Below are 13675 nucleotides of genomic sequence, written 5' to 3'. Positions count from 1 at the left end.
GATTTTCCACATCATTTGTCATCAGGGGTTTGCAAATTAAAACAACAGTAAGATACCAATACACACATATTTAAAGGCCAAAATCTGGAACACTATCAATACCAAATGTTGGCAAACATGTGGAGAAACAGGAACTCTCATTCATTGCTGGTGGGGATGCAAAATGGTACAGGTACCTTTGAAGACAGTTTGACGGAGTCTTATAAAACTAAACATACTCTTAACATACAATCCAGCAATCATACTCCTTGGTATTTATCCAAAGGAGTTTAAAACTTATGTCCACACAAAAACCTGCACACGGATGTTTTTTACAGCTTTATCCACTATTGCCAGAGCTTGGAAGTAACCTTGAAAAACCTGAAGATGTCCTTCGGTAGGTGAATGGATAAATAAACTATGGTACATCCAAATAATGGGATATTATTCAATGCTAAAAGTAAATGAGCTACCAAGCCATGAAAAGACACATGAGTCATGAAAAAAAACATTCAGGAAACTTAAATTCACATTACTAATGAAAGATTTAGTAGACTCAGTACATTCATTAGTAGATTTCAGATTACTAATGAAATTACTAGTGAAAGAAGCCAGTTTCTGAAAAGACCACATACTGTATGCATCCAGATAGATGGCATTCTGGAAACTATAAAGACAGTAAAGAGATTAGTGGTTACCAGGGGTTGGGAGGTTTGGAGAGAGAACAGGCAGAGCACAGAGGATTTTTAGGACAATGCAACTACTCTGCATGATAACATAATGACTATACATGTCAGTATACATTTGTCCAAAGCCATACAATGTACAACACGCAGAGTGAAACTGTGGACTTTGGGTATCATTGTAGGATCATCAATTGTTTTAAATATTTAATTTAGTGGAGCATGTTGATAATAAGGCCATGCATGTGTGGAGGTAGGGGATATGCAAGAAATCTCTCCATCTTCTGCTCAGCTTTGCTGTGAACCAAAAACTGCTCTAAAGTCTATTTATAATACATATAACATGTATTTATTATATGCATATATATGTACTTTTAAATAAATGAAGTACTAGTACATCCTGCAACATGGATGAACCTCGAAAACATTATACTAAGGAAAAGGAGCCAGTCACAAAAGACCACATGCTGTTTGATTCTCTTTCTAGGAAAGGTCTAGAATAAGCAACTTTATAGGGACAGAGACCAAATCAGTAGTTGGCTAGAGCTGGGAGGATCGCTTGAGGAGAAATGGGGACTGACTGCTAATGAGTATGGGGCTTCTTTTCCAGACGATGAAATGTTCTACAGTGATGTGTCGCTAGTTGCAGATCTCTGCGAATGCGCTAAACCCCAGACTTTATATGGGTGAATTGTATGATATGTGAATTACACCTCAATAAAGCAATATTTTTAAAAGGGAGGGGGATAGAAGGAGCAAGCCTGAAATGGTCTACTACCCACCCCCCCATGGCGTGCAGGGGATGTGTGTCAGGCCGGGGTGTGTGTCCGGGATGTGGGGATGCCCTGCTGTGGGAGTGTGAAGAACGCGAGGGCATGCGGGACACAGCAACCAGGGTTTGGGGCACTGCCCCAGGGAGTGCGGAGGTGCAGGGACTCTGGATGGGGGGACCAGGCTAGAGTGAGGCAGGCTCAGCAGTAGGTGCAGGGATGAGGGGAGGTGTGAGGACCGGGGTTGCGGGTGGGGGGGGGGGGAGCGCAGGGGTGTGGGGATGCGGGGAAGGAGGCATTCTCCGCCTCCTGGGAGCGCGGAGAGGTGGGACAGGGACTCGACCACCCCGCCCGGGATCCCGGCCACCAGGGGAGGTAGGCAAGCCTGGCGGGCGGCGGGCCCCGGGGCATCCAGCAGCCCTGGGGAACCAGCCGCCTCCCCGGGACGCTACCCCTTCTGTCGTGGGTGCCCGAGACGCCCCCAGCTCCCCATTCTGCAGCTGCCTCGGTCTCCAGGCCAAACTCCTTGGTCTTTGTTCTCGCCTGGCAAAAACAGAGCTTAATTATGGCCAAACAGACCAGCAGGAACGGGGGTGCGGGGGCGTATCCCTCAACCCCATCATCCTTTCTGGGGACGCCCGTTCCGAGTTTTTTCTGGGCATAGTACTTTGGGGTTCATTAAGGAAAGGGACCCCGAGGCGCTGCGGAGAGACGTTCCAAATACACAGAGACGTCTTTGGAGGCACTAAGAAAAATGGCATATAGAGGACAGTCCAATTTTTGTAAAAACAAGCAAAAATCAGTTCTTTTATATATATATAGCGTTCCTTCCCTTGATCAATAAATATGTCATAGACTCGTCAGGCCTTGATCTAGGTGCTGCAGGGCTGGCCGGAACCGAGGGGCAAAGACCCCAAGCGGGGAGCGAGAGTCCCCGTGCGCGTGGGCGGGGCGGGGGCTGCACAGGCTCCAGCCCCCGCCGGCCGCCGGAGGTGGCGCGCGGCCGTCCGACAGCCAGCACGCAGGGCCAGCTCAGGGCCAGAGGCAAGTGAGCGGGCTGCTGCGCATGCACCCTGGGCCGCGGGGCGCCCTTCCCGGGGGGGGCGGTACAAGCTGGATGTCCGCAGGTCACAGGGAAGGGGGACAACAGCGGGATGAGCCATTTGCGAAATGGCCCGGAAAGTCAGGGTCAGATCTCTGGACTTCATCTTAAATGCGCCCGGAAGCCACGGGTCGAGACTGGTGTGTGGGGAAGCGGGGTCTTGAGCCAATTATTTTTAAAATATTGTGATACATCCCTGTGTGAGTGTGCATTAAATAAACACCAGGAATGAAACATTATCTCTTGAGAATGTGCTTTAACAAACCATCTCAAAGACTTCAATGAAATCATCTGGAACATGATTAGTTTTGCATTGTGCACCTTCATTTTATTTTTTATTTATTATTTTAAGATTTTATTTATTTATTTGACAGAGACAGAGACAGTGAGAGCAGGAACACAAGCAGGGAGAATGGGAGAGGGAGAAGCAGGCTTCCCACTGAGCAGGGAGCCCGATGTGGGGCTCGATCCCAGGACCCTGGGATCATGACCCCAGCTGAAGGCAGCCACTTAACGACTGAGCCACCCAGGCGCCCGCACCTTCATTTTAAAAGATCATTTGTTAACATTTTCATTGAGCTACACAACCACGTTAACCAGAGTGTATTGTTTTCAGTCATTGGTCCCCTCTGTTTATTCTAAACCGCTCTTTGTTTTACTGAAGTTCTTCATTTGGATTTTTTTTAAAGATTTTATTTATTTATTTGAGAGAGCGAGGGAGAAAGCTGGGGGGGCGGGGCAGAGGGAGATTTTTTTTTCTTTTTTTCTGTTTGCTGGAGTGCTCCCCTGAGTAACTTTGTGCTCATAGAGAAGCATCATTTCTGAGTCTTTGCAGGTCTGAAGAAAATGTCTTTCTGTTGCCTTTGTTGGGGATCAGCAGTTTGGCCAGGTAGAGAATTCTTAGGTCAGAAACTTTCCTCCGGGAGAAGTTACAGACCTTCTCAACTTCTGTCATCTTCATGGGTCATAAAAACTTTAGGTCAAAAAAAATAATAAGCCACCTGAATGTGCATCCACAGGAGACTGGTTAAAGTCACCAGAAGATGGCCAGCCAGTGGGATACTACCGGTAAAAAAGAACAAGGAAGTTGCTTCTTTATGATATGGAAAGCTCTCTAAAATATGCTAAGTAAAAAATTTAAAACTAGGTGCATAAGGGGTCTAAGGTATGCTTCCATTTGTGTAAAAAAAAAGGAGGGATATATACATGTATGTTCTGGGAAATGCATAATTTATCTCTGTAAAACTACAGAAGAAACTAGAAACATTTCTTGCTTCTGTAGAGAAGAAATGGGGCAGTGGGGACAAGGTTGCTATGCTAGGGAGACCTATTAAAAAAAAAAAGCAGAACATTTTAAATCTATTGAATTTGAATCTTGGGGATGTTCTATTGAAAATTTCTGTGCTCGGGCGCCTGGGTGGCTCAGTCGTTAAGCGTCTGCCTTCGGCTCAGGTCATGATCCCAGGGTCCTGGGATCGAGTCCCACATCGGGCTCCCTGCTCCGCGGGAGGCCTGCTTCTCCCTCTCCCACTCCCCCTGCTTGTGTTCCCTCTCTCGCTCTCTCTCTGTCAAATAAATAAATAAAATCTTTAAAAAAAAAAAAAAAAAGAAAATTTCTGTGCTCTCCTTTAATTTTACTTTAAAAAAAATCAGGGGCGCCTGGGTGGCTCAGATGGTTAAGCATACCCCAGGGTCAGTGAAGGAGCCCTCCATACCCATGAAACAGTTTGCTGAGCCTTCGGCTCAGGTCATGATCCCAGGGTTCTGGGATCGAGCCCCATGTTGGGCTCCTGGCTCAGCGGGGAACCTGCTTCTCCCTCTCCCTCTGCTTCTCCCCCTGCTCATGCTCTCTCTCTCTGTATCTGTGTCTCAAATGAATAAATAAAATCTTTAAAAAATTTTTTTTTACTTAAAAAAAAATCAGAATAAATATGATTAAAAGCGCTGACACACACTTTTCTGGAAGAGATCACAGAGCCAATCAGCAATCCTCGCTGTGGGCTCTGCTCCCAGGTGTTCTGAGGGCTGGCCAGGAAGTCAAGCATCTCAAGCTGATCGCAGGCTTTTCCATCTGTGGTCTGTATGCACACCTTGCTCCTACCCTTGCAACTCAGGCATTCACTAAAGATGGGCTATATCTGCCTGCAATCTTGCACTGAACTGGACTGGCTCTTTCCAAGGGAGTACCACCGTCTTCCTCAGCCCAGAGAGACTGTCTTCACTGCTTCCTTCTCTTTCTTTCCTCCCCCTGCTTCCTCTTCCTCTCCAACACCTCCTCTGTGTAGATCGGCTCTTCTGGATCTCTTGGGCACACATTACCTTTTCTCTCACGGTCATCGATCCTTTATATTTGTTCTTTGGGTCTCAGAGTATCCCATGAGCTTTGTATTCTAATTTTGTTTCAGTTCTCTGCTCTGATTTTAAAGCCTCCATGGAGGATTTTGGTTAGGAAATCCTTCTTCATCCCCAGGAATTCTCTCTGTTCACAGATTATTTCCTACTCCTGGTCACCAGCCTTTGTTTTAATGCAATGTCTCTCAAGTATCACAGAGAAAACAAAGTAGTGTTGATAGGGTTTTTTTTGGGAGGGGGGGTTGTTTTGTGTTTTTTTTGTTTTTCTTTTCATTCTTCTAGGTTTTCTGTTGTTTCTGGAGCAAACTGTTTCATGGGTACGGAGGGCTCCTTCACTGACCCTGGGGTATACACTTGGGGATGTCACCATGGGGACGTTTGGGAGGCTCGGCCAGAAATCACAGTCTGGGTGGGGTCAGGATCCCCCACTTTGAAACACTATCCTCCCCCAGGACAGCCTTGTTTTCCCAGAGACAGCAGCCCAGGGGCTTCACGGGGGGGAGGGGCGGGCTGGCAAAACCAAGTGGCTCCCCACGGCTCTCCTTAGCCCGTTCACTGCGACCTCCCCACGTACTGCGTTCAAGTCTGCGTTCCTCACCCCACCCCCGTAGTCTGACCTTGGAGAGGGTTTCCTGGTCGCCCCAGAACTTCTTCTCAGGCTTCGGGTGCTCCTGGGGTGGTGGTGAGTCCTTGCTGACCTCCAGCGGGTCAAAGGGAGCCAGCAGCCCGTCCTGGCGTGCCTCCAACGTCGACAGCTTGAAGCGGCCATAGGCCCTGATCAGAGCCGTGCCGGGCAGTTTATGGAACAGTTGCTCAAGGTCGCTGGAGAGGACCGAGGGCAGCTGCACGCTACGCAGCTGGGACACTGTCTTCCCGTCCTCGTCCAGGCATTCTGGGGAGCAGGGGGCGCACGGCGGCTGGGAGGCCATCTCGGAGCCTGGCCTGCTGGTGGCCGGCACCCAGCACCCAGGCCGGGCCGCGAACGGTGGCGGGCACCCAGCACCCGGGCCCGGCCACGAACAGTGGGCCCGCGCGCCTGCGCCCTGCGGCCGCTTCCGGGGACTGACGTGCCCTCCGCGGGCGCTGCGATCTCCCTGCCTCCGCTCCACGTGGGGCGCGCTTACTCCCAGAAAAACGGGGCTTGAGCCTGGGCACAAAAGGACAGGCCAAGCGGGCGAAACCAGCAGCCCCATCCCTGCAGCCTCCTTTTGGGTCTTCCTGGCTCCCTCTCCCAGGACGATTTCTGTGTGCCCTCTGCCTGTGCGGGGGCTCCTGGCCAACCCACTTCTTTTTTTTTTTTAAAGATTTTATTTATTTATTTGACAGAGAGAGCGAGAGAGCACAAGCAGGGGGAGCAGTAGAAGGAGAGGGAGAAGCAGGCTTCCCGCTGAGCAAGGAGTCCGATGCGGGGCTCGATGCGGGGCTCGATCCCAGGACTCTGGGATCATGCACTGAGCCGAAGGCAGACGCTTAACCATCTGAGCTTAACCACAAGAGGCGCCCCCTACCCACTCTTGTCAACAACAGAGAAATGGTCACTGAGTTACAGAATGGGCCCTGGATGAATTCAGATGCAGCTGTTGGGAGTGGGGACACACAATATATAAGAGCATGAAGTAAGTATCTGTCACAATGTCAATGACAGAGAACAAATGTCACCTCTAGTCGGGTAGCAGCCCCACCGATAGAAAAAGACTGGGTGGGGGTCACTTGGGTGGCTCAGTTGGTTAAGCGTCTGCCTTCCGCTCGGGTCCTGATCCCAGGGTCCTGGGATGAGTCCCCAGTCGGGCTCCCTGCTCAGCGGGGAGCCTGCTTCTCCCTCTCCCTCTGTAGCTCTCTCTCTAATAAATAAAATCTTAAAAAAAAAAAAAAAAAAGATGGGTGGATATTCCCAAATACTAAGGGTTATCATCTCTGGATGGTAGAAGTAGAAGCAGTTTTCTTCCTTCTTTCTACTTTGGAAATCCTTCTGATCTTTCTATGCTGTCACTTTGAACCCCTGCAACTTTTCTCAAGGTCTCATCAGTGATGATGGGCAGCTCCTGAGCGGGGACCCAGGGCTGCAGAGCAAGGACCTGGAACCTGTGTGACCTGGGCTGTGGGTGCACACTCTCCGGCGCTTGGTCTCGGACACTGGGACACTTTGGTGACATCCACCCTAAAAGGCTGAGGCCACCTGCGAGGATCCTGGCACTGGACCGCCCATTGGGCTCCTGGCCACCACCATGCACGAGGAGAGGCAGGAGCCCAGTGCCTGAGGAATGGGGAAACAACCACTTCCTTCTCTCTTACAAGTCCTTAATTAAGTCCAACTGTGCTTATCTGGACTCGGCTTTCTTCATGCGCAAAATCAGAGAAAACCTTTCACTTTTCATTTCTTTTTAAAAGTTTCAGGAAATAAAAAATCAAGAAGAAAATAGAAAAATTCCATTTTAATTAAACTGTACAGTCTGAATTATTTCCTCTGACACTAACTGAAGTTAAAAATAGAAATCAATTTCTGCAACCTTCCAAGGCAGGCTTTGAAATGTCAAGGTTTTAAAAATTATTTTACAGCATGAATTTACATATAAATACAATCTGTACAATGTATTAAGCGAGCAGTCGATGAGCTTCCATCATGGAGGAGACCTGGGACTGGGACCGGCCAGGGTAGAATTCAATTACTGCCTCCTTAGTGGAAGACTTTTCAGCCTGGAAAAGGAAATAAAGGAGAAAGAAGGACAATTAGGTAAGAACTGGAAAGCCAGACAGCTCCGTGGGAGCCGAGCATGCCAGACCTCCCCAAGTCCCAGTGGCACACGTGTACCCACAGAACACAGAGGATGACCGCAAACTATGAAAGCATCATTTAATCTGCTTTCTTAATATGCTTCTCTGTTGCCCCCAGAACACACAGGGAGACTCACACCCCACACTTCATATTAGGACCTGTTTATAAAAGCAAGTTCTAATCCTGGTTTCACCTATCTCATGTAGGACCGCTGGGAAGGAACTGAAAACAAAACAAAACAAAACAAAACAAAAAACATGCTTGTTCCAGGGCAAAAAGCTCCTAAGCTGACAGTCTTAAATCTCGGCTTCACGGACACAAGGGCATTCATCGAGTAGAGCTGGGCCAAACTGCCTCTAGATCCTTGCTCAACAGCCCCAAAGTGGAAAACCAGATGTCCCCAACAACGGAAGAGATGAATACTCTGTGGTCCCATAAAGGGTTACTCCACAGCAATGAGGGCGAGCCAGCTGCTGCTGCCAGAATCATGTGGCCGAGGCGAGAGTCCTTCTCCAAGTCCAAGCGCTAATCAATGGTGACAGAGGCCAGCAGAGGGGTTACCTGTGGGAATGGGGGCAGGCATGCTAAGTGGGAGGAGACACGAGTGGCTGTGGGGTGCTGGGGTATCCCTTGATCAGGCAGCGAGAATGCACGCAGCTGGAAGCTTATGGTCTGTGCGCATATAAGTATGTGTGTGCACTACAGCGTTTACTAAACCATATGATTCTATGTCTATGAAATTCTAGAATGGGCAAGACAAACTGATAGAAACAAGAAGTAGACCGGTGTCTCGGGGGAAGGGGGTGGAGGCGGCCGCCTGCGATTCCACCAGAACCAAACTGCACGGTCCCAGAAGAGAAGTACCAGGGCCCTTACCAAGAGTGACACTCCAAGCCAGGTGCTGGGAGTGCAAACGAGCCCCTGTGGTCGTGAGCCTCCTGCCACTCCTCCTAGAAGATGGGTGCAGACAGGCAGTGCACAGAGGGGAGCGAGACACAGAGGATGGAGGGCCCTGCAGGCTCCCAGGGGAGAACCTAGGAGCTCGGGGTGAGGAGCGGTGGGGCCTACACCTGTAGCAACCACAGGGGTCAGGTAAATGCTCTCCACGCTTCTGACCCTCCCTTCCTTGGAGGGAGATGCTCTCAGGGGTGTAAGAACCCCTCCGGCCCTCTTCCTAGGCAAGGATGTGCATGCGTGTGCACGCAGGAAACCCAAAGGCCCGAGGACAACATTTTAACAACAGCACCACCTATATACACTGTTCTGCAGCCTCGGGTCTCCTGATGGTAAGTTTTAGATCCAATCAGTGCAGAGCTGTGTGCCCATGTTTTCCGACTGCTGCACAGTGCCCACAGCAAGCCCCTGCTCCGGCCCTCCCACATGCCCTCCACATGGGCACTGACGGGCTTCCCCTGCAGGAACGACTCATCAGATGGCCCCAAATGCTCAAGGGTGAGGGCCTCAGGTGTTGGTGAGGTTCCGTGGGCCTGGCCACGTGACCTAACTTCCCTGTCCCACCTATGAAGACGGGGGGGCCCAGGTGTCTGCCTCACAGGGGTGCATGTGGATGATATGAGCCATGCCTGGGGTGTGCTCCTCCCCCGCCCCCTCATCATACTGGTGTGCAGGAGGACAGGGAAACAGGAGTGGGCTCAGCCACTTCAGGAGGCTCGGGATGAAACTGAAATGCTCATCTCCTTTGTATTTTTGAATCATGAAATCATGAGATGTATTGTCCATTCTGAAGAAGTAAATGGAAAAGAATAATGGGTGGCACTTGTATTTCCCGATGGCAAGATGTGCTTACAAGGCCAGAGTAATTAAAACAGGGTGGACAGAACAGTACCAAATGGCTAAGAAACCAGAGAAGAGGGGCACCTGGGTGGTTCAGTGGGTTAAGTGTCTGCCTTCAGCTCAGGTCATGATCCCAGGGTCCTGGGATTGAGCCCTGCATTGGGCTCCATGCTTAGTGGGGAGTCAGCTTCTCCCTCTCCCTCTGCTCCTCCCCCTGCTCGTGCTCTCTCACGCTCTCTTTCTCAAAAAAATAAATACATAAAAAGAAAGAAAGAAAGAAAGAAACCAGAGTGGAGAATGGAGGAACAGGCCCGCACAGCGACTGAGGACACGACCAAGCTACCCTACCTTTAATGAGCCGGTTCGGCGCATAGGGCTGACATGGAGCGCTCACCCCCGCCCCTTCCCCTTCATCCTGAGCCCGCAGCCGGACTTCCCTTTCCCAGCCCCGTGGTGACCAGGCCATGCAGCAGTGAAGATCGTGATATCCAGGCAGGACCACAACCACCCCCAATGCCACCCTCCACCCATCCCCTCCTAGGAGGTCCGTGCACTGAAGCAGAACAAACTGGGGTCCTGAGTACCTTTCTTGATTTTCTTTTCTTTTTTCTAATTAATTAATTTATTCATTTTAATTAATTTAAAATATTAATTTATTTTAAGTACTCTCTACACCCAACGTGGGGCTCAAACTCACAACCCTGAGATCAAGAGTCACGTGCTCTACCGACTGAGCCAGCAGGGCAGTCCCCTGGTTTTCTTTATGCTCCACTGTGGGGATGTGGGGAGCTTCATGGAGCTAGTTCACTCCCCTGACTAATACAACTAGCTATCCATTTGGAGAAAGGTAAGCTAGAGGCCTACCCCACTCTGTTCACAAAAAACAAAACCAAAAAATCCAAACAGATTAAACAAAAACAAAACTATAAAAGCAGAATAGCTCATAAACATATATAAACTCTTGGGTTAGGGAAGACCTTTAGGAGACAAAATTATAAAACATACCTCCCCCCCCAACCATTGGTAAAACTGAGGGCACCAAAAATTAGAGCTTCTGTACAACAAAGATAATTAAAAGTCACATGATAGGTAACACACTAAAACACAAGGGATTCATATCCAGAATTATCCTTTTTTAATTCCTAAAAATCAGCAAAATACTACCTTACTTGACTGAAACAAGTAAAACAATGTAACAGAAAATAGAACACTGTGCAAAGAATGTGAGCAAGCTACTCAGAAGTGAGCACATGGGCAAAGGCTGTCCTCCAGCCACTCAACCTCATTACTAGTCCCAGAAATACAAATTAAAAGTGAGATGCCATTCTTCGAAGGCCCATCATGCTGGCAAACATTTCTGAACTGTTTGTAATTGATGTAGTAACAAGGTAAAATGGATACAGACACTTCCGGAAATAATTTGGCAGTATTTCTTCATTCTACATGTTCATACTCCATAGATCTATGCTACATAAAATCGTATTATTTATTTTAAAAATGTGCAGCAACAAAACGTGTGTACATATGTTGTGTGTGTGTGTGTGTATGTGTGTATGAGAAAGACTGAACAAAAAAGTCTTGAAAGTTACACATGAAGCTGACGGCAGAGGTTGCTAGAGAGAGAGGTTTGGGAAACTGCTCGAGGACCACTTGAAGCTTTATCTGTAAGGTCTGAATTTTCACAATGATAATATATTCACATATTACTTGTGTAAGTAAAAAATGAACTTCTAAAAAGCCTAGTCAATATACAAATTTATCATTTCTGACATCTGCCTCTCAGCAACTACATCAAGATTCCAACAAGCCTCTGGAGGGTTTCTGAAAACCACCATGCCCCACTCCCTACCTTCTGAGCAGTTCCTGGGGTGACAGGTCTGCAGGCCCCTCTTCATCACTCTGGCTGTCGCTGCTGTCCGTATTCTCAGAACTACTACTCTTCTCTGATTTTTTATTCTTTTGCTTGCCTTTGTGTTTGTGCTTCCGGTGCTTCTTTTTCTGAAAAAGAATAGTGAGGTGAGGGTGGGTGTGGGGGGGGACAAATGGGTGTTTCCCTCCCTGATTCCTATGATGACAGGCTAAGGAGGCATTTGGTTGCTGGGGTCATTCAAAAACAAAGACAAAACACCTCATTTGGAATGAGCCTCCTATGGGACAGCCCAGGGCACACAGCTGTGTGCACTCTCCACCCCGCACCCTCAGAACTGGTCCTCCAGGGCAGACACAGCAGAACCAGGCAGATGCGGGCAGCATGCCATCTTGCCACTTAGCCCCCATCTTATCCCAGGTGACCCCTGCCACCTCCCATGACCTCAATGGTCCATGTCGTTAGGCGTATGTGATCAACTACCTATCAGGATGACAAACACGGTGGAAAAGCACAACAAAGAAACGAGTAGAAGGTCAGAGAAGAGCAGATACATTGGTAAGAAACAAATGCATTTGGTTTTCAACCTGGCAGCACATTTTTTCCCCTGTCACCACAACAGAACTTTCATCATCTTCCAAGCTCAGGAATCCTTTCTGTCAGGTAGCCAATCATGGAGCTGTTTGTCATCCATTCCACCACTGCCCAGAGCACTCTGGGACCCAACACTCACATTAACCAAATTAAAAGCCTGTGCCATCACTGGAAACACACGGATCATGGGATCGGGGGTATCAGGGTGGGAGCACACACTACTCCTTCAAGTTTCCCTTACCTCAAGTAGCAAGCTATGGACCCAAATCTCTGTTTGTAATGATGACCAAGTCATGGAGAAAAAATGTTCAAAACAATATCTTCACCTAATATTGAATGAATAGCCAATTAATACTATTCTATTATTTAATATTCAACCGTTACTCTAAAGTATTTCAATGTCCTTTTTGCCTACTTTTTAATGTTCACAAAAAAACTGTTCTAAGTACAACTGAATAATTAAAATATTCTGTCTGAAAGTTCTTGAAAATTGAAGGCTTACATGAATGTCAACCTTTCTGCCCACGTGTGCAGAGGCCCAGGTGCCCCGAGGGGCGGGGCTTGTCTGCAGGACAGAAGCAGGGACACCGGAGCCTGCCTCCGGTCCTGGGACACCCAGAAGGTACTCACCTTCTCTTTCCTCCGTCTGTGCTCCTTCTTGGTCTTGTGTTTTTCTTTGTTTTTTTTATGTTTCTCTTTGTGAGGTGCCTCAAGTGTCTGACGAACATCTGAAACGCAAACGCAATGCACACGTGAACTGCTGGGGAAAAGAAAGACTAAATTATTGAACTGGGAACGCGTTGACGTAGGTGGAATGTTTAACATTAGGGCGGAACTCCTGCCCTGCCTCACTGATAAACAAATGGATTAGCATGTCACCTGGTAGCTCTATATTTAGAAACTGCCAGAAACCTCAATACTCGACCTGTGTGATCCAACCAGTATCTTGCCACAGCCTTATCAGCTAGATGAGTCAGATGAAGATAAAAGTGGACCAGATTGCACAAGCCTTTTGCAATTTAATATCCTCGGGCAAGCTCAGACACAGACCAGAGTCTGAACCTCAGCTGAGGTTGCCAGCAGGGGTTCATTGCTCTACTTCTCCAAGCCTCAGTCTCCCCATCTATGAATAGAGACAGTAAGACTCCCTGTTCTCTCAGGGACATAGAGGACTGGATGGAACCAGGCACGTGAATCCCATAGCCTAGAATCTGGCACATAAATGTCAACTCCTCCCTTTATGAAAGCACATTATATGTGAATTTGTCTTATAAACTGAAACCCTAGAAAACTAGCATCAAAACAACACAATGTACGTTGTCATTAAAAATGACCAAACAAGTGGCATATGCCTGAATTCTCCACCTCCAAATGCTGAACAAAATGTTTTCATAGGGCATTAATTTCCAGGTAACCAAATCAGCAAAAATTAACAACAGTAGAAGCAGGGTAGATCATCAGCTTTTTCCACCTAAGGGAGAGGTGTTTCAGAAGCATGGATATTTCCAAACCCAGGGAGCAGGTGCCTGTAACTCTCCAGTCCCATCGTTTGGTCAGGTATTTTAAAATCTGACCTCCCCAAACTTTTTTTTTTAATGCTCGTTTTTGAAAAACCATTTCCCCTTGATAACCCATAGACAAAATTAAGGCTATCAAAGATGGTCTGAGAAATGGGCATAAATAACTTAGCTTTTAGATGTTGAAACACTTATTTTAAGCTGAAGATCTGAACAACTAAAGCAAATCAGAAATACATTCACT

The 13675-nt window shown here is 47.9% G+C and overlaps 2 protein-coding genes across 4 annotated transcripts in view; both read right to left on the bottom strand.

Moving 5' to 3' along the window:
• Positions 1-5815, bottom strand: part of WDR88 (WD repeat domain 88) — a 45594-nt gene extending 39779 nt beyond the window's left edge. The window contains exon 1 of the mRNA XM_036118372.2: positions 5504-5815. Within this exon, the coding sequence (XP_035974265.2) occupies positions 5504-5815 (312 nt within the window). The remainder of the gene's footprint in view (positions 1-5503) is intronic.
• Positions 5816-7298: 1483 nt separating this feature from the next.
• GPATCH1 (G-patch domain containing 1) overlaps positions 7299-13675 on the bottom strand; it is a 43707-nt gene continuing 37330 nt past the window's right edge. For 2 of the 3 annotated variants that reach the window (XM_036118349.2, XM_078063447.1), the window contains 3 exons: positions 12545-12642; positions 11303-11451; positions 7299-7580 (listed from right to left, as the gene is read on the bottom strand). In XM_036118349.2, coding sequence (XP_035974242.1) covers positions 7550-7580; positions 11303-11451; positions 12545-12642 — 278 coding nt within the window. In that variant the 3' untranslated portion in view covers positions 7299-7549. Of the gene's footprint in view, positions 7581-11302; positions 11452-12145; positions 12241-12544; positions 12643-13675 lie in introns of those variants that run through there. The other variant, XM_036118359.2, reaches the window with a different exon arrangement.

The sequence above is a fragment of the Halichoerus grypus genome, chromosome 15, assembly GCF_964656455.1.
Source record: "Halichoerus grypus chromosome 15, mHalGry1.hap1.1, whole genome shotgun sequence".
NCBI lineage: Eukaryota > Metazoa > Chordata > Mammalia > Carnivora > Phocidae > Halichoerus > Halichoerus grypus.
The sequence above is the reverse complement of the archived record's forward strand: the minus strand, read 5'-3'. Positions and strand labels throughout refer to the sequence as shown.